This window comes from Geotrypetes seraphini, chromosome 5 (assembly GCF_902459505.1).
Source record: "Geotrypetes seraphini chromosome 5, aGeoSer1.1, whole genome shotgun sequence".
In the NCBI taxonomy this organism is placed as follows: domain Eukaryota; kingdom Metazoa; phylum Chordata; class Amphibia; order Gymnophiona; family Dermophiidae; genus Geotrypetes; species Geotrypetes seraphini.
This window is the reverse complement of record NC_047088.1, coordinates 263,930,361-263,955,183: the sequence shown is the minus strand read 5'-3', so window position 1 is coordinate 263,955,183 and position 24,823 is coordinate 263,930,361. Positions and strand designations below refer to the sequence as shown.

General features: G+C 45.8%; 1 protein-coding gene across 2 annotated transcripts in view; it reads right to left on the bottom strand.

Moving 5' to 3' along the window:
* Positions 1 to 24,823, bottom strand: part of WNT6 (Wnt family member 6) — a 77,372-nt gene that overhangs the window by 9,306 nt on the left and 43,243 nt on the right. The window contains exons 2-3 of one of the 2 annotated variants that reach the window (XM_033947329.1): positions 24,337 to 24,557; positions 1,053 to 1,354 (exon numbers count right to left, since the gene is read on the bottom strand). In XM_033947329.1, coding sequence (XP_033803220.1) covers positions 1,053 to 1,354; positions 24,337 to 24,557 — 523 coding nt within the window. The remainder of the gene's footprint in view (positions 1 to 1,052; positions 1,355 to 24,336; positions 24,558 to 24,823) is intronic. The other variant, XM_033947330.1, reaches the window with a different exon arrangement.

Below are 24,823 nucleotides of genomic sequence, written 5' to 3'. Positions count from 1 at the left end.
CTGCCTGCGTGGCCAGTAGGCCATCGTACATTTTTTGCGTTTAACGCCTCTGATTGGGTTGGGGATGCAGAACCCAAGGTGAGAAGAGTTAGGAGGTAGATCCATGGAATAGTCTCCCGGTAGAGGTGGTGGAGAGAAATTGCTTGGGACAAGAACGTTGGATGTCTAAGGGAAAGGAGGGGCTAGTAGAAGTAGTGGTATAGCAAGAGTGAGTGGTGTCCAGGGCAGTGACGCCCCTCCCTGTTCCCTTGTCCCTGTCCCCTCTGCTTTTTAACTTTGGTGCGAGCAGCCACCAACTTACTGCCCACGTTGGCATCGGCGCTCTCTCTGATGTCACTTGCGGGTCCCGGAAATAACATCAGAGAGAGCGCCAAAGCCGATGCGGGCAACAAGTTGGTGGCTGCTTGTGCTGAGGTTTAAAAGGTATGGGGGAAGAGACGGGGCACGCACGCAGTAGGGGGAGGAGTGGGAAGGAGGGTGCCAGTGCCCCTGGGACACTTGGGCCATATGATGTTTGCCTGCCTTCATTTGTCTCTGATTCTTTTAGACGGTTAATACATTGTACATGACTAGAGTGTGGGGTATTTACAACCCAGATTGGATTGAATCCTCTAAATGGCCTCTATAAAACTGGCATCCAAAAATATTGCTCAGCGCTATTCTAGAAAGAGTGCTCAAAGTTTGGCGTCGTTTCCAGAAAAGCGCTTAGCTCTGGGAACCGCGCCTATCTTTAGGCAGGGCCATTTACCCCAACCGCCACGTGGTGTCAAACCTTGCATCTCAATTGGGCACAAATCCTCCTCATTCCAAAACTCGAGGCGTAAATTCAAGGAACACCCCCTGATCCTCCCGTTCCCATGCTGAAATTTACACATATACATTTTAATTCAAATCAATTAGCACCGATAATTGTTGGTTAAGATCTCAATTGACGGCACTAATTGTCTCGCTCTTCAATTAAACTGCATGCGCATATTAGGCACTTGTTTAGTGCTTTTTCTAGATTTGGGCGGGATTATGCTTATATTATGCGTAGAGCGTGGGGTATTTACCAGGCGTCCTGCCTCATTGTTATGGAGGTCGATGAGCGTCCGGATGTCGCTCTTCCCCTTCTTCTGTCTGGCGTCCATAAATTGCCTGGACTTCTCGTAGCCAAACTCCACGTCATCGCCACAGCCCCCCCATTCCCATGCCGAGGCTTCGCTACCCGCTCCGGCGATGGGATGGGGGGGGAAGCGGCTGCGGATTACTTCACAGCTGCATTGAAGCAGTTCCCCCATACTGCAGGCCTGAGTCACTGCATGGATCACGCCCGCCGCTGTGACGGCATACACAAAGGCCGTCTCACGAATATCTGCAAGAACAAAAGACACGGAAGGTTACTACAGCTGCCACCATCAGTGCATTTCTACGCCTTCTCATCCTTCAGTTTCGACCACTCTTATGAGCAAAAGTTCTAACCAAGGTCCCGGAGAGCAGTGGCGTAGCGAGGATAAGAGGCATCTGGAGCAGTGGCGCCCAATCCCTCCCCCCCCACTCCTTTCCCTCCCCTCACCACGTGCCCGTACTTCTTTAACTTTCCTGGCGTGAGTAGCATCACCAATTTGCTGCCTGCATTGGTGTCGACTCTCCCTCTGATGTCACTTTCTAGGCACGGGACCCAGAAGTGATGTCATAGGGAGAGCCGACACTGGCACGAGCAACAGGTTGGAGTTTGGCAGGAGGAGGAGTGGGAAGGAGGAGGACAGGTGCCAGCACCCCCGCCAAGACTGCATCCAGGGCGGACCTCCCCCCCCCCCAACCTTATGACACTACTGCCAGAGAGAATAATGTCTGACCACAAAGAAAGTCTCCCTTGTAGAGACAAACAATCCAGAACTGGGAAAAATAATACAAAATCATACAAGATCCACAGTCACTATTCTAGGAAGATAAATAAGGGGAATAGATCAGTATTGACCTTAGGCAACCGCCTAATCTGAAGCACAAATTGATGCAAACTAACCTCCCAAAAGAAGCTCAAAAACAAAAGAATGGCCCACGTCCCTGCCATATACAAGTTGCAAAATGTGCCAGCACATATCATAGGACCCCACAGTCACTCTCAGGGGGGAAACATTCAACATGAAGGGATCCCACTCATCCTCTTCCTCAAATGCAGAAAATGTGAAGAAGGCGGCTACAGACACTAACCACGAAAGTCTATTCACCTAGATATAAGATCAAACTCTCATTTGGAGACATGGCCCGAGACAAGCCAAAGTCACACCTTGGAATGCTTTTCAGAGGGGGAGCAGTTCTCGAGATCAGAGGACTGCGTCGATGATGTTCCACAGTAATCAGAATGCTGAAAGGGAACTTGAAAAGAATCCAGGAATAGAAGACCTCTGAAGTTAAAACGGCCAAGAAAGATTTAGGTTTCTATCACTTTCGAATCTAAACTATAAACTGATTCTTCTTTCTCACCTTCTGATCACCCATCCATCAGGCTTCTGTTTCTATAACCGTAAAGCTCTATGACCTCACAAGGCGGGTGTAAAGAGCCTTAACCAGTAGGAGAGGAGGAGATAATGGATGCTGTGGATGGGCCATTTGGCCTTTATCTGCCATCATGTTTCTCTAACCATAAAGCTCTATGACCTCACAATGCAGGTGTAAAGAGCCTTAGCCTATAGGAAGAGGAGATGCAAATGTTAAGAGCCTTAGCCAATAGGGAGAGGAGGAGATAGTGGATGCTGTGGATGGGCCATTTGGCCTTTATCTGTCGTCATGTTTCTATAAGGCTAATGCTCTATGACCTCACAATGCAAGTATTTAAAGCCATGAGCCTATAGGGAGAGGAGGAGATAGTGGGTGCTGCGGATGGGCAGATTGGAGGGGCCATTTGGCCTTTATCTGCCATCATGTTTCTGTAACCACTTAGCTGGGCTATGTGCTACTCAACCAGATTGGAGTCGTTCCTGGTCAGTTAGATAGCGCTGAATATCGAGCTGATTGAGACTCCTATATTCATTGTGGAAATCCAGAATCTCCAACTAGCTCGTCCAAAAAAGGGTTTGAAAATAGAGATTTAGACAAGCTTTCCCAGCATGTCCCAGCATGGATATCTGGTGCTGATGCATTCTGCGTGCTTGACAAGAGCTAGAGATTTAATTTAACTGAAACATTTGATGAAGCATCTTTTTGTTGTACTACCTCTGAGCAAGGTGATGGGCAAGCCAGCTGTCAGCATGCCTATCGAGAGGGAAGATTTCTTAGCCAGCCATGCACAAAAGCACACACAAACCAAGAGGCACCATTTCTGTAAAAATCTAATGGAAAGAGCAGTTCCCTGGGGCATTTTGCTGTTTGCACCAAATCATGTTGTGGGTGGTTCTCAGAAATTTTTTGCCCTCAGAACTGAGGCTGGAAAGAAATTAACCAACTGATCAGGAAAGAGTAGATAACTGGAGCTTGTCATAATAATGAGCCGTCCTGCCAGGGCAGGGTTACCAGACGTCTGGATTTCCTTGGACATGTCCGGGGATCCGGACGGCTTTTCAACGTCATCGCAGCACACCAGCGCATGTGCCGATGCTCTCCCGACAAGCGACCAGGTTGAGGGGGCGGGGCTGGGGGGCAGAACAGGATGTGACTCAGGTGGAACAGGGTGGGCCTTGGGGCGGGGCCATGGGTCTGAATTTTCATTCCCCAAAATCTGGTAACCCTATGCCAGTGGGGGGTGCTGTTTCACTGTCACATTTTCAATAGAGAGGGAGAGGCAACCAGGGAACCTGCCTGACTCTAGATATAGGGAACGCAGTATTTAAACACTATCCCCACTGACAGCAGTACAGCTGGAGGTCTCCCACTCCAAGAGAACAGTGACAGGTGACATCTGCACCCACACGCCTTGAGCAGCTTTGCCCTGTCTGCTCTGCTCAGCTCTCAACGCGCCCGTCGCTGCTCCCACAGCTTCTCTTCCTTCAGGACATAAATTCCAAGGAACACTTTCTACGGCCCCTGCCCAGACCTGCCGGCAGTGAGATTCCACAAGCATGAGCACAGCCTTTTCTTCATGAATGCACTCCAGCACACAATCCAGGGCCTGTGTCAGGGAGGTGTGTGCTGGGCTGATGCCTGCGGGACCCAGGGAAAGGCTTTTTACTTTCCCCCCTCCTCACCCTCCACCCTCAGGAAAGCCCACTCAGAGCAGCACACTACATTAGGATGAGATCTCTAGAATCCTAGTTCTCTTCCCCCAGCCCTAGCTCCTTCCTTCGGCCTAGTTGACACCTTACAATAGGTAGGGTTACCAGACATCTGGGAAAACCCGGACAAGTCCTCTTTTTAGAGTCCCAGAAGGACTTTCCAAAACCCGGTGTTTGTCCATACAAGATCTGGCTGCATCTGGAGGGCCTATGAGCATGCGCGAAGATGTCACAAGTATCCACTCATGCTCCAGGCCCTCCAGACGCGGCCGGAGCTCCTTGCAAAGAGAGGAGGTTTTCTGGGGGCGGGGCTGGAGGTAGAATGGGGGCGGGGCAGGGCTGGGTCATTTGTCTGGGGTTTTCTTTTATTAAATATGGTAACCCTAATGAGAGGTCACTTCCCAGCACCTAACTGCTATCAGACACTATAACAGATATCCCTCTAAGCATAAGAGACACCCTCCAAGTGTCTTAAGAGACGTCAGGTCCATCTATTAACTTAGGGTTACCAGATATCCGGGGAAAATCCAGATACGTTTTCTTTTTAGAAGACGGTCCGGATGCCTGGAGGGATTTCCAAAACCCAGCAGTTTGTCCAGGTTTTGGAAGTCACAGAGCTCAGGGCTGCATCTAGAGGCCCTCCGCACTGGCATAGACGCCAACGCAATGACGTTCTACACACGCACACGTGGACGTGATGTCATTGTGTTGATGACTGCGCAGGCGCAAAGGTCCTCCAGACGTGGCCCTGAGCTCGGGGAATGAGACTGGAGGTTCGTGTGGGGGCGGGGCTAGGAGCAGAAATGGGGTGGTGCTGAGGAAATCTGGCAACCGTCATCACCCTCCAGATGTTAATTAACTGTGCCTCAAGATTAATTACAGGCGTCTCAAGGATGTCGCCTATAACTCCAGTGTTGAAACAATTTCATTGGTTACCCATGCAGCAAAGATTTTGTATCGTGATTCCCCAAACAAGAGTTCTTTCAAATATATAAACCCAGAAGGTTTCGTTTGTATATATTTGTACGTTTAGGGCTCCTTTTAGTAAGCCGCGCTAGCGGGGTTAACGCACGTGACTTTTCATGGCGCACTAACCCCTGCGCTGGCCTACAAACTACCGCCTGCTCAAGAGGAGGCGGTAGTGGCTAGCACGGCTGGAGGTTTAGCGCGTGGTATTACATGCGTTAAACCGCTAGTGCGCCTTTGTAAAAGGAGCCGTTAGTTTCTGGTCCCGTATTTGCATAGGGGTTATCTGTGTTCTGGTAGGAATGAATGTTGAGAAGCATACAGTCTGCTTTGTGTAGTTTAATTTTGTGGTTAACCATTATGTATTGTTAATAAGATTATGTTATGTGTGTGGAGGAGTGTGTTGGATCTACAGCCTCAGCACCCTGGGGTTGTGGGTTCAAACCCCGCCCTGCTCCTTGTGACCCTGGGCAAGTCACTCAGTCCTCCATAGCCCCAGGAACGTTAGATAGATTGTGAGCCCACCGGGACAGAGAGGGAAAATGCTTGAGTACCTGATTGTAAAAACCGCTTAGATAACCTTGATAGGCGGTATATAAAATCCTAATAAACTTGTATATATGAAAAATGAATGGGAAAAAATGGTATTACAATTAGTAAATGTCATCCCGATTTTCAAAAAGGGATCAAGAGGTGAACCAGGAAACTACAGACCGGTGAGTCTCACATCGGTTCCTGGGAAGATAATCGAAGCACTAATTAAAGATCGCATCGTACAACACTTGGAAAAGCACAACCTAATGAGAGCTAGTCAACACGGCTTCAGGAAAGGGAGGTCATGTTTGACAAATTTACTTCAATTTTTTGAGAAGGTGAACAAGCAAATAGATGGTGGAGATCCAGTGGACATAATTTACTTGGACTTCCAAAAAGCGTTTGACAAGGTTCCACACGCAAGGCTTATGAGTAAACTACTAAGTCATGGAATTGGAGGAGAAGTGCACGGATGGATCGGAAATTGGCTAGAGAACAGAACGCAGAGGGTAACCGTTAATGGGAAATTCTCGGACTGGGAAAAGGTGACCAGCGGCGTGCCCCAGGGCTCGGTTCTTGGGCCCATCTTGTTCAATATTTTTATAAATGACCTGGAAGAGGAAACATCATGCGATATAATCAAGTTTGCAGATGATACAAAACTATGTCGGGCGGTTGGCTCTCAAAAGGACTGTGAGGATCTTCAGAAGGATCTAAACCAGCTGGAAACGTGGGCGATAAAGTGGCAGATGAATTTTAACATAGACAAATGCAAGGTGATGCATCTGGGAAAGAAAAACAAACAACATGATTATAAGATGTCGGGGGTGACATTAGCCAAATGCGAACAAGAAAGGGATTTGGGGGTGCTGATAGACAGAACCCTAAAGCCAACGGCTCAATGCGCGGCAGCGGCGAAAAAAGCAAATAGGATGTTAGGCATGATTAAGAAGGGGATCACGAGTAGGTCGGAAGATGTTATAATGCCACTTTACAGAACAATGGTCAGACCACACTTGGAATACTGTGTCCAACACTGGTCTCCATACCTTAAGAGGGATAAAATTCTGTTGGAAAGGGTGCAGAGGCGAGCCACGAAACTAGTCAAAGGCATGGAGAATTTAAGCTACAAGGAACGCCTCGGAAAACTGGGACTGTTCACCCTCGAAAGGAGAAGACTGCATGGGGATCTGATAGAGACTTTTAAAATATTAAAAGGATATGACCAAATTGACCAGGAAGCAGCATTACTGACATTTTCAGATGTGACACGGACAAGAGGTCATAGCCTGAAACTGAGTGGCAGCAGGTTCAGGACAAATGTCAGGAAGTTCTGTTTCACACGAGTGGTGGGCGCATGGAATGCTCTCCCGGAGGAGGTGGTGGCAGAGGCTACTGTTCTAGGTTTCAAACGCAAGTTGGATGCATACCTTCTTGCAAATCATATTGAGGGATACGGGAAATCCGGGTCTCCAACTAGGAGCACCTAAATGGGCCTCCGCGTGTGCGGATCACCGGACTTGATGGACCTTGGTCTGTTCCGGTGAAGGCGTTTCTTATGTTCTTATGTACTATTATGGGGACGGGATTTGGGGAGGAGTGTGGGTGCCGCCCCCATCCCCAAACCAAAAAGCTTTCCACTGCCTATGAGTGGAGTGGAAAGGGTAGATGTGAATTGCTTGTTGACTCTTTCCAAAAATAATACACTAGAGAGCATGCGATAAAACTATTAAATAGTGGATTTAAAACAACCTGGAGAAAATATTTCTTCACGCGTACGTGTAATTAAACTCTGGAATTCATTGCTGGAGAATGGTGAAATCAGTTAGCTTAGCGGACTTTAAAAAAGGTTTGGATCATTTCCTAAAAGAGAAGTCCGTAGGCCATTATTGAGATGGCTTGGGGAAATCTACTGCTTATTCCTAGTATAAGCAGCATAAAATCTGTTTTACTACTTGGAATCTAGCTAGCTACTTGGAATCTGGGTTGGCCACTGTTGGAAACAGGATACTGGGCTTGATGGACCTGCGTTCTGTCCCAGTATGGCAATTCTTATGTTCTTATGTGAGCCAAGTACAGGGCAATCAAGCCATTGTGACTCTTAGGCATTGGTGGAATGAGGCATTATGACATCACAATCTCAGCTCTGGAATGTTGCTACTCTTTGGGTTTCTGCCAGGTACTTGGGACCTGGGTTGGCCACTGTTGGAAACAGGGTACTGGGTTTGATGGACCTTCAATTCTTATGTGAGCCAAGTATAGGACAATCAATTGTGACATCACTGATGAGGTTGGCTCTTAGGCATTGGTGGAATGAGGCATTATGACATCACAATCTGAGCTCTGGAATGTTACTACTCTTTGGGTTGGGACCTGGGTTGGCCACTGTTGGAAACAGGATACTGGGTTTGATGGACCTTCGGTCTGTCTCAGTATGGCTGTTCTTATGTTCTTATGTGAGCCAAGTACAGGGCAATCAAGCCATTGTGACTCTTAGGCATTGGTGGAATGAGGCATTATGACATCACAATCTCAGCTCTGGAATGTTGCTACTCTTTGGGTTTCTGCCAGGTACTTGGGACCTGGGTTGGCCACTGTTGGAAACAGGGTACTGGGTTTGATGGACCTTCAATTCTTATGTGAGCCAAGTATAGGACAATCAATTGTGACATCACTGATGAGGTTGGCTCTTAGGCATTGGTGGAATGAGGCATTATGACATCACAATCTGAGCTCTGGAATGTTACTACTCTTTGGGTTGGGACCTGGGTTGGCCACTGTTGGAAACAGGATACTGGGTTTGATGGACCTTCGGTCTGTCTCAGTATGGCTGTTCTTACATTCTTATGTAAAATAGGTCACATAATTAGCAGACCTATCTTTGACTGCTAAACATAGCTAGTTTGGTGTTGAATATTGGATATTCAATGCCAGCTGCCGGAAACAGACCAACTGGGTTCGGTGCTTGGACCTGTGCTCTTCAACATAGTTATAAACGACCTGGAAATTGGAACGACGAGCGAGGTGATTAAATTTGCAGACGATACAAAGTTATTCAGAGTAGTGAAGACGCAGGAGGATTGCGAAGACCTGCAACAGGACATAAACACGCTCGAGAAATGGGCCGCAACATGGCAAATGAAGTTTAACGTGGATAAGTGTAAGGTGATGCATGTCGGTAACAAAAATCTTGTACACGAATACAGGATGTCTGGTGCAGTACTTGGAGAGACCCCCCAGGAAAGAGAATTGGGAGTACTGGTCTACAAGTCGATGAAGCTGTCCACACAATGCGCAGCGGCAGCGGTGAAAAGGGTGAACAGAATGCTTGGAATGATTAAGAAGGGGATCACAAACAGATCGGAGAAAGTTATCATGCTGCTGTACTGGGCCATGGTGCGACCCCCACCTGGAATACTGCATCCAGCACTGGTCACCGTACTTGAAGGAGGACACGGTACTAATCGAAAGGGTACAGAGAAGAGTGACTAAAATGGTTAAGGGGCTGGAGGAGTTGCCATACAGTGAGAGATTAGAGAAACTGGGCCTCTTCTCCCTTGAAAAGAGGAGACTGAGAGGGGACATGATTGAAACGTTCAAGATAGTGAAGGGAAAAGACTTAGTAGATAAAGACAGAATGTTCACCCTCTCCAAGGTAGAGAGAATGAGAGGGAACTCTCTAAAGTTGAAAGGGGATAGATTCCGTACAAACGTAAGGAAGTTCTTCTTCACCCAGAGAGTGGTGGAAAACTGGAACGCTCTTCCGGAGGCTGTTATAGGGGAAAATACCCTCCAGGGATTCAAGACAGTTAGACAAGTTCCTGCTAGACCAGAACGTACACAGGTAAGGCTAGACTCAGTTAGGGCTCAGGTCCTTGACCTAGGGGCCGCCGCGTGAGCGGATTGCTGGGCACGATGGACCACTGGTCTGACCCAGCAGCGGCAATTCTTATGTTCTTACTGAATATCCGGGGTAAGCACCGATTGCGGAACTTATGCAGTCTGCCTCCAAAGAACTGACTATCGGGTCCCCTGAGACCATCCCCCCAGGCCCTGCTCAGTGCTCACCTCTATTAAACACCACCGACCCACTATTCAGAAAATGCTGAGCTCCTAAATGTGGGCCATATTTTCAGTCAGGAGCATAACGTTTTGGCTGAAAATTCCTCTTAGTTCAGGAGCTTAAAAGCTCTGCTCATAAATGTAGCCCTGCCATTCATTTGCCTAGATTTATCAGCGCTAAACTCCTAATTTCATTTCCCCTTCCACGCCACCCACGTTTATGCTTCCAAGTTGATCTAAAAGTTTCTGCCCTGCCTTAGGGAGAACCTTCAGGGCGACTTACAGTCTAAAACATGATAAAAGAACATTACAATGTACAAAAATAACCCAAAGATAATACATAGAATTAGGGTTGAAGGGGAGAAATACAAATATGTTTTAGCAAAGAGAGAGATTAACAGTGAGGATATTCTTCTGTTTTCCAAGATATCAATAGCGCTACCCGTTAAACCTGAGAATATGCATCGGAGAAAAGAGAGGTTTTCAAGTTTTCCTCGTACTTCTCAACGCAAGTTATTGATTTAAGCGCCAATGGTATCGAATTCCAATACTTTGGACCATTAACGGAGAAAATTGCATCTCTTACATGTTCATGTATAATATCTTTGTATGATGGAGCAATAAGCAATTGCTTATTTGTGGATCTCAAATTCCGGCCCACTACATATGGGTTCAACAGACATGCTAGATATGGTGGCTGATCTGTACTCAATACCTTGAATGGTGATATGAAGTAATTTGTACAGGGAACCAATGAGCGTTTTTCATGAATGATGCTATATGATTGAATTTGCGAAGGTTATGAATTACTCTGATAGCTGTATTCTGTATTCTCTGCAATCTTTGAATATCCTTTTGAGTAAAATGTTAAGCAAATTTTCAAAGAGGCCAATTTATGAGCTTAGAGGGCCATTTTCAATAGTATGTTTATGTCCGACTTTGGACGTTTCCCACAAGACATCCAAAAGTTCAGGCAGGGAAACATAAGAACATAAGAACATAAGAAATGCCTCTGCTGGGTCAGACCCGAGGTCCATCGTGCCCAGCAGTCCGCTCACGCGGTGGCCCAGCAGGTCCAGGACCTGTGCAGTAATCTTCTATCTATACCCCTCTATCTTCTTTTCCAGTAGGAATTTGTCTAATCCTTTCTTGAAGCCCAGTACCGTACTCTGCCCAATCACGTCCTCTGGAAGCGCATTCCAGGTGTCCACCACACGTTGGGTAAAAAAGAACTTCCTAGTATTTGTTTTGAATCTGTCTCCTATCAACTTTTCCGAGTGCCCTCTTGTTCTTTTATTATTCGAGAGTTTGAAGAATCTGTCCCTCTCCACTCTCTCTATGCCCTTCATGATCTTATAAGTCTCTATCATATCCCCTCTAAGTCTTCTCTTCTCCAGGGAAAATAGACCCAGCTTCTCCAATCTCTCAGCATATGACAGGTTTTCCATACCTTTTATCAGACGCGTCGCTCTCCTCTGAACCCTCTCGACTAATGCCATATCCTTCTTAAGGTACGGCGACCAATATTGGACGCAGTACTCCAAATGCGGGCGCACCATTGCCCGATACAATGGCAGGATAACCTCTTTCGTTCTGGCTGTAATACCCTTTTTGATTATACCAAGCATTCTATTCGCTCTCTTAGCGGCCGCTGCACACTGTGCCGTCGGCTTCAATGTCATGTCCACCAATACCCCCAAGTCCCTTTCCTGGGTACTTTTATTTAATAATATCCCTCCCATTGTATAGTTGTACCTCGAGTTTCTGCTCCCCACATGTAATACCTTACATTTCTCAACATCCATTTTTGAAACTGCTAGGTGTCGAATTTGGGGGGAATGACCTATTTGGATGTCTTGGTCCTTAGGATGGCCAACTTTTATAGCCATTTTTGAATACAAAAATGTCCAAATCTAACCCATTTGAATGTGGGAGGGACCAGCATCTTAATGGACTGGCCAAGCGGACATCCCATCAGAGCAGTGAGGAACCCTTAGGAGCACTGCTGTGAACTTCACATAAAGACTACCAGATAAACACCGGCAGACATGATCTGGAGCTCCTTTCAAGATTTAGAGTGGAACAATTACAACAGACTATTTAACAAATACTCTAAATCCTATTGCGTTCTGGACTCATGCCCCCCCAGAAATCATGAAAGCGGCACCTTTAGTATTTAAACTATCGTTGATGCAATATTTGGCTCATAACCTAAAAACTGGGAAGTTCCTCTCTAATAATGGTCACATAATAATAACCCCAATTCTAAAAAATTGAAAAGAATCTTCAGCTATAATATCTAACTACAGACCAGTAGCATCCATTCCGTTTATTGTAAAAATTATGGAGGGATTGGTACACACCCAACTGATGGATTATCTGGATCAGTTCTCTCTCCTACATGAAACTCAATCCGGTTTTAGACCGTTATTCAGTACTGAGACAGTAATTGCGGCTATTTTAGACAATCTGCGCCTACTGTTTAGTAAGGGCCTTAATGCCCTGGTTATGCAATTCGATATGAGTTCTGCCTTTGATCTAGTAGACCACGGGAAACTGCTGCAATGCCTAGATGCCATTGGTATCAGGGACGAGGTGCTGAATTGGTTCCATGGCTTCCTTATGTCCCGCACTTATCAAGTACGTTTTAATTATGAACTTTCAGATACCTGGAGCAATCCATCCGGTGTGCCACAAGGGTCTCCGCTATCTCCATTGCTCTTCAACGTCTACATGTCCTCACTAGGCACGCAGCTAACCCAGTTAGGGATAAAACTATTTAGTTATGCAGATGATTTTACGATCATCATCCCATTCGTTAATTCTATCTCTGAAACTATTCCTAAAGCTTCAGAAGCCATAAACGTGATGGAGCACTGGATGACAACCTTTAGGCTCAAACTTAATTCAGAAAAGACAACTTTCTTTGTTGCTTCGCCACATCCGCTTGACACCAAATCACCACTATGTATCAATAATCTTAATTACCCTATACAACCTACCATAAAGATACTAGGTGTAACTTTGGATCAGTGCCTAACCATGAGAGACCAGGTGGACTCCTTGATCAGAAAGGGATTTTTCACTCTCTGGAAACTCAGATCCATTAAAGCTTATTTCGATACAGCGGCATTCAGAACCCTAGTCCAATCCCTCGTACTGAGTCTACTTGACTACTGTAACATCGCCTATTTAGCAATTTCCCAAAAGAACATGCAGCGTTTACAATTGATGCAAAATGCAGCGGTCAAACTGATCTTTGGGCTGAGGAAGTTTGACCACGTGACACCCTACTACCGGCAGCTGCATTGGCTGCCAATGGAGGCGCGCGTAAAGTTTAAATTTGCCTGCTTCTGCTTCAAAGCACTACACGGACTTGCCCCTAAATATATAACTGACCTTTTCGTCTTCTCAGCCAACAGACACAAGAGAAGCTCACATTCCAACTTCGTTTCCCCCCCAATGAGAGGTTGTAAACTGAAAAAAACACCATGAACATCTTCTCTCGCACCAAGCAGCATCATGGGGTAAAGACCTAGAACAATTACTTTCGCCCACATCTTATGAGGAATTTAGGAAACGTCTGAAAACACACCTGTTCCTAAAGCATCTAGACAACTGATCCTCTCTTCTCTCTCCCCTCTATAGCGATTAACTTGTTCTATTGATCACTCTCTCCTCAAAAATGGATTTCCTGTCCTATTAACCCTCTTTCTTCCTCCCCTCTTAAAGTCAATTAATTTGTACCTTTGCTTAATCTTTGTAAACCGCATAGAATTTCACGGTATTGCGGTATATAAGCTGTTATTATTATTATTATTATTATTATAAACATATCACCAGAAGCCCCTTATAGGTTATGGTGAGCCCCCCAAAACACCCCCAATACCCACCTGCCTACTACCCCAATAACCCTTATGACTGCAGGTGACACCTATATGGCAGTAGAGTAAGGGTTGGGGGGGCTCACATTTTCCACCATAAATGTAGTGGTTAGAGTGGCCTATAGGACTTGCTATTCCTCTCTATGGTTCACCAGCCCACCCACCAGGCTACTTAAGACACCTGTATGCAGTTCTACTAGGCTTTCCTAGGTATGTACTTTTGTATTCTGATCTTTGTGGATGTGAGGTGGTCAGTGAGTACTGGGGGAATGTGGGGGTGTCTTATCTTGATGCATGCAGTGGCACTTCAGCCCTTTTAAAAGATATCTAACTCAAGAAATTAAGTTCAATCCAGGGCAAGTGCCAAAACATTTGATTATCCTTGCAGGACATCTATGTTTAAGCCTGCCTGGATGCCGCCCGAATGCCACCCATAGCACTTTTCCCAACACACCCCTTTGAGCTCTGGACGCACAGCAGCTTAGAATAATAATAATAATAAATAATAATAATAATTTTATTCTTATATACCGCCATACCCAGCGAGTTCTAGGCGGTTCACATCAATTAGATTAGGATCCGCATTGACATGCAGATTTACAACAAATTTAGCCGAACTTGGCAGATGAAGAAGGAAGAGGGTAGAAGAAAGGGGAGAAAGAAGCGATTGTGAAGGAGGAGATGAGCCGAGCGAAGGGCCAGGCGATAGCCGGAAGGGGGGACGGTTAAGGGTCTTGTTTGCTGAATAGGTAAGTTTTGAGTAATTTTCTGAAGCCGAGATAAGTGGAGGCCTCGAGTATCATTTGGGCTAGCCATGGGTTCAGCTTGGCTGCTTGGAAGGCGAAGGTTCTGACTAGGAATCTTTTGAGATGACAAAGCTACTGGTCGTCCAGAAAGTTGGTTTCCAAAATTGGCCCTTGTGCGTCCTACGTCCTGTCGATTAAGGCATCCAAATGCCAACTTAAGCAGGTGTTTGAACGTCTGGATGTTTTGGTTATGAGCCCTATAACTCTTATTGGTACGAGAATAAATCCACAAGGCAGATAAGCCGTACATAAAGTTCAGTAGTCTCTATTCAGGCCTAGTCACTTCATCCAGCGAATTTCCATGATTTTTTTTTTTTTTCAAAATCCTAGGAAAAACGTAAGAAAACAAATGGAAACTTGCTGGAGTAAGTGTATAGCCTTCGATGGAGACCATGTTGTTTAACCTGCTTTTTTTTTTACCAAATTTTTCAACCACCCTCGTATGAGAGATTCGGCACTCTGCTTTTCTAGGGCGTCGCACTATAGAATTATAAATAGCGGAAATAGTATTCATCTGCCAGCAAAGTTCAAAAGTGACAGTGTAAAAAGCCAGTGTTTAACCTTCTCCCAGCTGATTCCTCTAAAGCGGGATAATAGTAGCCCAGACAGGAAACACTGGAGGGAGCAGGTGAAGGCTCTCGGCCTCTCCTCTCGCTCTGGGACAGAAGCACTGAGCCCTCTGAACAGAGGCAGACATTCCTTCCCTTATTAAACCCATCCACCGCCTTGATGTGTTCATAATTACTTCATTGCATCACCCAGGAAACATGTTTCAGCAGCTCCAGGAGCGTCATGATCCTGCGCGCTGCCTGCGGGGGTGAAGCGAGGGGGTGTTTACATGCTGGAAAGGTCGTCCTTGGCCATCCTCCAGAGCACAGATCCTAAACAAAGGTGAAAACAGCCAGAAAACCCACTCCTGATCACAAAATATGCATGCTGCAGAGGTTCTTGACCTCACCAAGAAAACGGCTTCACTCTCTTGGATTAGGCTCACAGCCTTGGCCCCTTTGATTTTCCTAAATCTTTGCCTCTGTGCAGGGCACTGATACTTCACTTGGATCACAGGAATAGAAAGGATCAAACATGGCCTAGAGGAGATCTTTCAAGAGCTCCTTCCTCACTCTATCCCACACTGCCTCCCTTCCACCTCAGTCTATCACCCGATGCAGAGAATAACGAACAGCCCTGGGTTGCCTTTGCAGGAAATGTCAAGGGCACATCTGTCTGAGGTCCTGGAAACAGGTCAATAGTCAAAGGGTCATAAATTTGATATACCACCTTTCTGTGGTACAGCCAAAGCGGTTAACGCTTATTTTATTCAGGTACTTTTAAATGCTATGGTCAGCAGTTAAATATCTTCCCCCTAATTTTATAAGCTTCAGAAGGGTTAGCAGACGTCTGATTTCCCCGGACATGTCCTTGTCGAGGAGATGTTCAGGGGTACGGACAGCTTTTCAAAACCTGGCATTTTGTCCAGGTTTTGAAAAGCTTTCCAGGTAGCAGTGATGTCGGGACAGCATCTGAACATATGTGGATCAACGCGGTGACATCACATGCATGCGCGCATGCGTACAACGTCAACGCCTCACACCAGATGCCCTCCCGACAAGCAACCAGGTTGAGGGGGTGGGGCTGGGGGTGTGACTCGGGCAGAACAGGGCAGGCCTGGAGGGTGGGGCCACGGCTCCGGATTTTCATCCCCCAAAATCTGGTAACCCTAAGCTTGCCTGTCCAATTTTATGCTTAGCAGGTACAGCTCTAGAACAGGGTCAGTTAGGTAAGGACATAATGTAATAATTAGCTGCTAATTGACATTAATTGTGCGTGCAAAATCCATGGTGCTTAACTACAAGGAAGGGGCACAGGCGTGTCAGGGCACTTAAACGCTTCAGTTATAGAATAAGAATAAGAATAATAACAGTTTATATACCGCAGGACCGTGAAGTTCTATGCGGTTTACAAAGATTAAAACATAAGAACATAAGCAATGCCTCTGCTGGGTCAGACCTAAGGTCCATCGTGCCCAGCAGTCCGCTCACGCGGCGGCCCAACAGGTCCAGGACCTGTGAAGTAATCCTCTATCTATACCTCTCTATCCCTTTTTCCAGCAGGAAATTGTCCAATCCTTTCTTGAACCCCAATACTGTGCTCTGCCCTATTACGCCCTCTGGAAGCGCATTCCAGGTGTCCACCACACACTGGGTAAAGAAAAACTTCCTAGCATTTGTTTTGAATCTATCCCCTTTCAACTTTTCCGAATGCCCTCTTGTTCTTTTATGTTCTGAAAGTTTGAAGAATCTGTCCCTCTCTACTCTCTCTATGGCCTTCATGATCTTGTAGGTCTCTATCATGTCTCCTCTGAGTCTCCGCTTTTCCAGGGAGAAGAGCCCCAGTCTCTCCAATCTTTCAGTGTACAAAAGGTTTTCCACGCCCTCAATCACTCCCGTCACCCTCCTCTGGACCCCCCCCAAGCACCGTCACATCCCTCCCAAGGCACGGCGACCAACACTGGACACAGCACTCCAGCACAAATTAATTGAACTTAATAGGGTTGAATGGAAGAGAACCGTTATTGAAGAGAAAGAGTTCTATGGGTCAGCTGTCTAGATACTTCAGGAACAGATATGTTTTTAGACGCTTCCTCAATTCCTCATAAGTAGCGGGCGAAAGCAATTGATCTAAATCTTTACCCCATAATGCTGCTTGATGTGAGAAAAGATGTTGATGGTGTTTTTTGAGTTTACAAAGTTCGAATGTGAGCTTCTCTTGTGTCTGTTGGCTGAGAAGGAGAAAAGGTCAGTTATGTATTTAGGGGCTAGTCCGTGTAGTACTTTAAAGCAGAGGCAGGCGGACTTAAACTTTACGCGTGCCTCCATCGGTAACCAGCGCAGCTGTCGGTAGTAAGGTGTCATGTGATCAAAGTTCCTCAGCCCAAAAATTAGTCTGACCGCTGCATTTTGCATTAATTGTAATTAAGAGTTACACGCATAATGGGCAGCAGTTCAGGCCCAGTCACCAATGCCAGCTCAATGGCTGACGTAAATTCTCACGCCTAGGTTAGGTGTATAACTGCTGATTTACACTAGTTTTCTATAATGTTTTTGTTTAACTAGTTTTTTAACCCGTTACATTAATGGATGCTAGAATAGATGTGTAAACTTAGGCATTTCTTTCTTTCTTTCTGTCTCTCTCCCTGCCCCCTGTTTGTCTGTCTGTCTTTCTTTCTGTCTTTCCCCCCTGTCCAGCAGCACCCCTTCCCTGCTCCCCCCTGTCCAGCAGCACTGGGCCGTGGGTCCAGCCTAGCAAATGCCCCATGGCCGCATAGCTCCGTGGGGAGTGACTTAGTGGGGCCAGGCGTCAGCGACGGAGGAGGAGGCCGAGAAGCAGTAACGCCGAATCCGACACTGCCATCTTTCCTCTCGGGGCAGGAACGTTGCTGGGGAAACCGCTGCAGGTTCCTACTGCGCATGCAGGGGCACGGAGCCACGGATCACGGCCGCACGGAGATTGAAGTGTGCATGCGTGCTAAGGGTTTTATTATAGCGGATTATAACTAATGGTGATTATGCGCGTAAGTGGCGATATAGAATTCACATTTAGTACGTAGCATCCTGACCTGTTGAGAATGAGCCCTTACGTATATTGACCACTGTTATCCATATAGTGGAATATGTAGAAACCACTGACCGGCATGGACTCTATGAATAGTGATGATATTTGGCCTTTTTGCTGGACTAAAATGAACCACGTATCTACCTGGACAGCAGCTGAATATCACCATCTATCTGCACAGTTAGGTGGAACAGCCAAGCTCCGTCCTCCGCCTGCCCCGGTATTTTCCCCGTAAGGCACATATCTGTTTAGGAATTGCTGCGAATCAATTAAGTGCTTTTGAAAATTAGGCCCACAGAAAATGACAGCAGATAAAGACCATACGCCTTATCCAGTTCCCAATGATAATGACTGCTAAGCTCTACCATCTCTTCACTGGTCCTTGTACTTGCCCCATTCTTTCTTCATCTCGGATACGGTCTTCATCTACCCTGGGAGGCCATTCCATGCATTCACCAACCTTTCCATAAAGAACTATTGCCTTAGATTCCGACTGAGTCTTGTCTCACCTTCACCCTATGACCCCCTTATTCCAAGGACAATTATAGAGGCTATGAATTATATATATATACTGTATATGGTATGAGTATAGGCTCTATAATTGCCCTTGTTTACTTATTCCAGGTGCTCTGGCATATGGTCTTTATCTGCTGCTATATATGCTGTGTGTTATATGGATCGATTTTATTTCCAACTCCATTGCTTGGATTGGCTTTAACTTGTCTGGAACTAGTCCATTGAACTCTTACATCAAGAACTTAGTTTCCACAGTACTATTTTTGGTTTTTGGTTTTCCCTTGGTGTTCTATGGATTCTGTTGGTATTTCCGTTGTTGTCAACATACAAGTTAGGCGACATTTATAGAATCGGGCCCTATATATAGAATCAAGGGGTAAATATCAAACTTGGCATTTAGCACACCGTATGTCACAAGCTTTCCACCACAGTCATGAATATAGGTTCTTGATCCTATATCCAAAATGCTCAGGACCAGAGACTAGAATTTTTTGGGTTTTGGAATGGAGGTGTTGCCGGTGGCTGCAGTGATTCATATTTGTTGCCTGCTGTAGCTCTGCAGGACTTTCTCTGACATGTCCTGCCCTGATGACATCACTTCCTGTTTCCTTTCCAGCTGGACACAACAGAGTTGAAAGCTTGTGAGGCCGCAGCAGGCAATGAATATGAATCGCTGTGGCCACTGGTGACACCTCAGAGGTACATCAATGTAAAGTAAGATGAAAAATTGAAGTAATATCAGCGTAAATTTTGTAAGGTGACTTTGGGGCCAGGTTTCCTTTTATTATTATCTATTTAGCATTTTCAACAAAATATATAAGAAAATAAAACTTCTTGTGAAAGAAATACAGCATAATAAAGTTTACATATTATCATTCTGAACAAAATGAAAAGTGGAATAATTGTTTATCCTTCCTTAGACCACAACATGGAGGGAGTTAAAGTCAGAATAAATGAGAAGGAAATTTCTTAACCAATAAGACAAAATTAAAGTTTGCTTTCTTATAATTCACTGTGTCGGCTTCAGGCTATCTTTTTCAGCTCCAGAAAGGATTTTAAGTGGTCTGGAAGAAAAAAATACGCATTTAATTTGGGCATACAGTACTCCCCCAAAATTCATTTCGATTAACCGCGAATACGGTTTTTTGCCTGTCAAGAGGCAGGAAAGGGCAGCTGGGGCGCCAACGGGTGCAGAAAATCACTCGGAGTATGCGCCGACCGCCTCTTCCTGTTACTAAAGTCAGGCTACGCCAATCAGGAGCTGCTTTGACACGCCAGATAGCGTGTCAAAGCAGCTCCTGATTGGTGTAACCATGACTTTAGTACAAGGAAGAGGCGGTTGGAAAATACCGCAAATTACTGTGTCTGCGATTCGTGAACCGCAAATTCGTGGGGGTTTACTGCACTTACGAGGGTAAGCTAATAGGAAAGAGGCTCCCAGGGATATTACTTCTTCTCTTACGGACAGAAATTGTTTCCTTCTTTCCTGAGTCATCTTTGTTACATCGAAGGGCTCCTTTTACGAAGGTGCACTAAGCGTTTTAGCGCCCGCACCGGATTAGCGCGCGCTAGCCGAAAATCTACCGCCTGCTCAAAAGTAAAGGAGGCGGTAGCGGCTAGCGCGCGGGGCAATTTAGCGTGCGCTATTCCACGCGTTAAGGCCCAAGCGTGGCTTTGCAAAAGGAGCCCCAACTATGCCCAAATTTTTGGAAGACTTGAAATAGAACGTCATAAATGAGTCCAACGAAGGCTATCGATAACGTTGTTCTTAATGTTGCTTGAGAAATGGCTTCCTCCACGCATCGACCAATTTGAATTGTGCAATCGTGTTACGCAAACTGTGCCAGGAGTTTGTAGGTTTATGTGTCACCTGTGATTTTCTGTCAGATTGAAATTCCCAACCGCCATATGCGCCTGAGATTCATCGTCCAGCATAGCTAGCATGATCTCATTAAAGAATTCTGGCTTATCCAAGTTAAGAGCACATATGTTCACTCATGTATAAATTATGTTTCTCACTCTCAAATCTATAATTTTCAAAACCCCAGCATTTATTTATAAAATTTTAATTCCCTATAATATTTTGAGAGTATTACGGTCAACAAAACAACATCTGTTGGTTAAGAACATAAGAACATAAGCAGTGCCTCTGCCAGGTCAGACCAGAGGTCCATCCCGCCCAGCAGTCCGCCCCCGCGGCGGCCCAACAGGTCATGACCTGCCTTAATCACCAGAAGGGGCCCCCTTGCCCCCTAGGTTTCTCATCGAAGTCCTATCTTCCCAACAATGTCCTAACCCTCCGGCCTTGCACCTGCACGACCTGGTGAGCTGTCTATACTTATGCAACACCCCAGCACCTCCCTCAGTACCCCACGATCCCCTTTTCCCTCAGGAATCTGTCCAATCCCTGTTTGAATCCCTGTACCGTACTCTGCCGGATCACTTCCTCCGGGAGCGCATTCCATGTGTCCACGACCCTTTGGGTGAAGAAAAACTTCCTTGCATTTGATTTGAACCTATCTCCCTCTTATTAATACACGACGTCATTCTATTTTCTCGGTTACGGCTCCCCAAGCTCGAAATGCCCTGCCAATTTACCTAAGAGAAGAAAGAATTCTTGACAAATTTAAGAGCAAACTTAAGGGCTTCCTTTTTAAAGACGCATTTAGTGATTAACTGAATTCTTTTCGTTTTTAATATTTTATATTAAATTTCTTCCCCTTTTCCCAATGTTATTTTACCTTAATTGTTTTTTTTATATTGAATTGTATTTCTTCCTACAACTTTCCCTTTATTTGATCATGTATGTTAAACAGTCTTGTTAGTTATGTTTAGTCATGTTATTTTACATTATGTATTTTTACGATATTTTAATATGTTTAATATTAATTTTATTAGTCATGTATGTTTCCCCTAACTTTGTCATTTTTAGCTGTACATCGCTTAGAATCTGGAATAGGCGATTAATCAAATCCTATAATAAACTTGGAATAAGGAGATTTGACCACTAGTGGACATATATGCTCCTAACTTAAGCCAGAATTCTTTGTGACATGTGTCTTTGTTATGGAAAAATTCGATAAAACTTGTTTGAACTTAAAAAGAAATGGTTTCCTCAAAGAGAGCGGATATATTTTTAACATCAACCGTGAAGATTGTACCTTTTCCCCTTCCATAAGTTCCTGGAACCTTTTGCAGAAAGGGGGGGAGATAGTCAATCTTGTTTAAAGGGGGAATAAATTCTGGGGAATAGTTCAGAACTGCTGTCATATATTTTTTGAACATTTTGTAGGAAGAAACCCCTGGAGACTTAGGGCTCCTTTTACAAAGGCTCGCTAGGACCTTAGCGCGCGGAATAAAGTGCGCTAAAATGCTGCGCACGCCAGCCGCTACCGCCTCCTCTTGAGCAGGCGGTAGTTTTTCGGCTAGCGTGCACTAAAAACGCTAGCGCACCTTCGTAAAAGGAGCCCTTAGGGAAGCTCAAAATTCTAACATTCAACCGACGGTTATAATTTTCAATATTCTCTATTTTCCAGTCTATAACTTGCATTGATTGGACTTCATTTTGTAATTTTTCCATTGAAGTTTAGTTGTATTGTTCAGTTTGACACCAAGAGCCTTTACCTCTTCAGCTGTCTTCGTCATAGCGACATCCAACTTCTGGAGCGTCTTAAAGATTGCTGCTAAAGTATCCTCTCTGGCAGGGGAAAACTCCCCAAAGGTGGTCTGCGTCGGCAGAAGCTCATCTGCTGTGAATCCTTCCTCCGTGGTTGGATCGGATGCACCCTCGGCTCCTCTTGCTTCCACTTCCAGGGCAGCTGCTTCAGCCGGGCAGGGAGGCGGGACATCCAGAGCGAGCCTTCTCCACTCGGTCTCGCAGCGGGAGTCAAATCGTCCGTTTCAAAGCAAACCGCTGCCAGGTAATGCTCCAATGTACGCTGATTAAGGGCAGGCGAGGGGGCTCTAATGCAGGAAAATTTCCACAGCGAGGAGAGCGCTCTTAGCGCTGCCAGCTTGGCCGCTCCCCCTTATTTTGAGTATCGCCTGATTTCCTGTTTGATGCTATAAGTGAGCTTTTTTGTACACATTAGTAATGTATCAACGTTATGAAAAAAATTTAGTTTTTAGAATTGTGGATAAAGGATCTTGTACCTGTATCACCAATCTTGTCAATAAACATCTGTAAGTACTTTTTCTAAATCTGATAACAAACCGCCATAAAAACTCTGAAGGCTGATGTTAAGTTAAGGTATTAGCTAATAGCTCTACATATGAAATAAAGATAATATTGAAGAGCTGCGTCACCTACAGAACAAGTTATTACCATATTTCCCCGAAAATAGGACAGTGTCATATATTAATTATGGGTCCAAAAAGCGCACTAGGGCTTATTTTCGGGGACGTCCTATTTTTTTCATGTACAGCAATCATCTCTCCCTTCCTCTCCTCCACCTTAATTCTTCCTCTTTCCTATCCCTCCCTCCCATACCCCTGAGAGACTGACATACTTCTGCTCCGAGGCCTCCTGAAGCAGCAGGGGTGGGGGCTGCTGTATCGAGTCCAATTTTTTCAGCAAATTAGGCAGCACTAGTGTCAAGGATGGAGTCAGGGAGTGTCGGGGACATTCGGGGGTCGATGTTAACCAGGGCTTATTTTGGGGTTAGGCTTATATTAGGAGCATCTTTAAAAACCATGCTAAGACTTATTTTCGGGGAAACAGGGTAATATTACAGTAAAGGAACATGGGTCACAATAAGCCCTGCAGTCCACAGGTTCCTCTGAATGTTAAAGGCTCACGTGCAGGTTAAATGGAACGGAGGGCAAAAGGAGGTGAATCTTTTCAAATTCCGATAAATGGTGGGGTTGGGGAGGGAATATATCTGGGCAATTTGTAGCCTTAGAGGAGATGTCCAGAAAACCCCCGACATGTCCTCTTCTAAGAGGACTGGGTGGATGCCTGGATGGATTTCCAAAACCTGGATGTTTGTCTGGGTTTAAGCTGCGTCTGGAGGATCTCCGAGCATGCTGTCACACGCATGCGCACATTTGCAAGAGGGGCGGGGCTGGCAGCGGAACAGGATGGGGCTGGGGGGGGCCACATGTCCTCTTTTATGAAGAAATCTGGTAACCCTAGGAAGGAGGCATCTGCTGGAGTAGGCGGACAGGTAATAAGGGGGTAGATGTTTGATGGCTAACAATTTGGCCATAGAGTGGGGGAGGGACAGCTCTGGGCTACAGCCTAGGCACCTTTAGAGATCAGGGGGGTCATAATCAGTTGTTATCACAGCTAGAAGCTGTATTCTCAAAACTATGGTGGGATTTACTAAACCGTACTCCTCACATCCTAGCTAGGCCCCAAATCAGGTGAAATGCTAAGTGGACAAGGGTTAGAAGGCAAAGATATCAGTTATCTGAAGGAGAAGAGTCCTGAACCAGGAATTATAAAGCAATTTTGATACCTAGCGTAATATAGAATTGGACTTACAAAACCACAGACCTGAAGCAGTCCCTCCTTACGTGTTACAGCAGGTAACTGCAACCATGTCCTCGCCATGTATGACAAGTAAGACAAGAGCGTGACCCTCAGACGTCTGTAAGACAGGCTCACAGTCTTCAGGCATCTGCTGACCATACATTGCAAGGAAATTGGAAGTGTCACCCCCCCCCCCAGCACCTCCCTATATCAGAGCTCAGTGGGAACCCAGCATCAGGAGCCTCCTCACCGCACTTTGCAGGTAAGGCAAGAGCAAGGCTCTCAGGAGTTACCTTGCTGTAGTATTTTCCCAAAATACTTGTTGTGGTTGGTGCAGTTCCACCTGCGGGACCTGAACTGGTACTGGCACTCCCGCAGCCCGAGTCGGGCCCCCTTGGAGACTTCGTTGACGATCTCCGGTTCTGTTTGGCACAGCTCTGCGTGCTTTCCGGCCAGACGCTTCATCTTCCTGCAGATGCTGTTGGGTTCCATCACCAGAGGGCTTCCAACTGCCCTAGGAAAACAAGGAAAAGCACTGAAAAGAGTGAGGGGGAGGGGCAGGAGGGTTGATCTTTTTCGCCCTCTTCACTTGCCCTCTCTTTTTCAGATCTCTCTTCCCCACCTCTACCTTCTCTCATCAGCTCCCTTATCCTTTCCCCTTCTTCTCACAACCTCACCATCCCTTCTCTCCACCCGTCTCCTCGCTGCGGGACCTGACAACTTGACAGTGGAGAAGTTGGGTTACGTCTGCCTCTTGCAGTAAGTCTCCCCCTGAGGGTG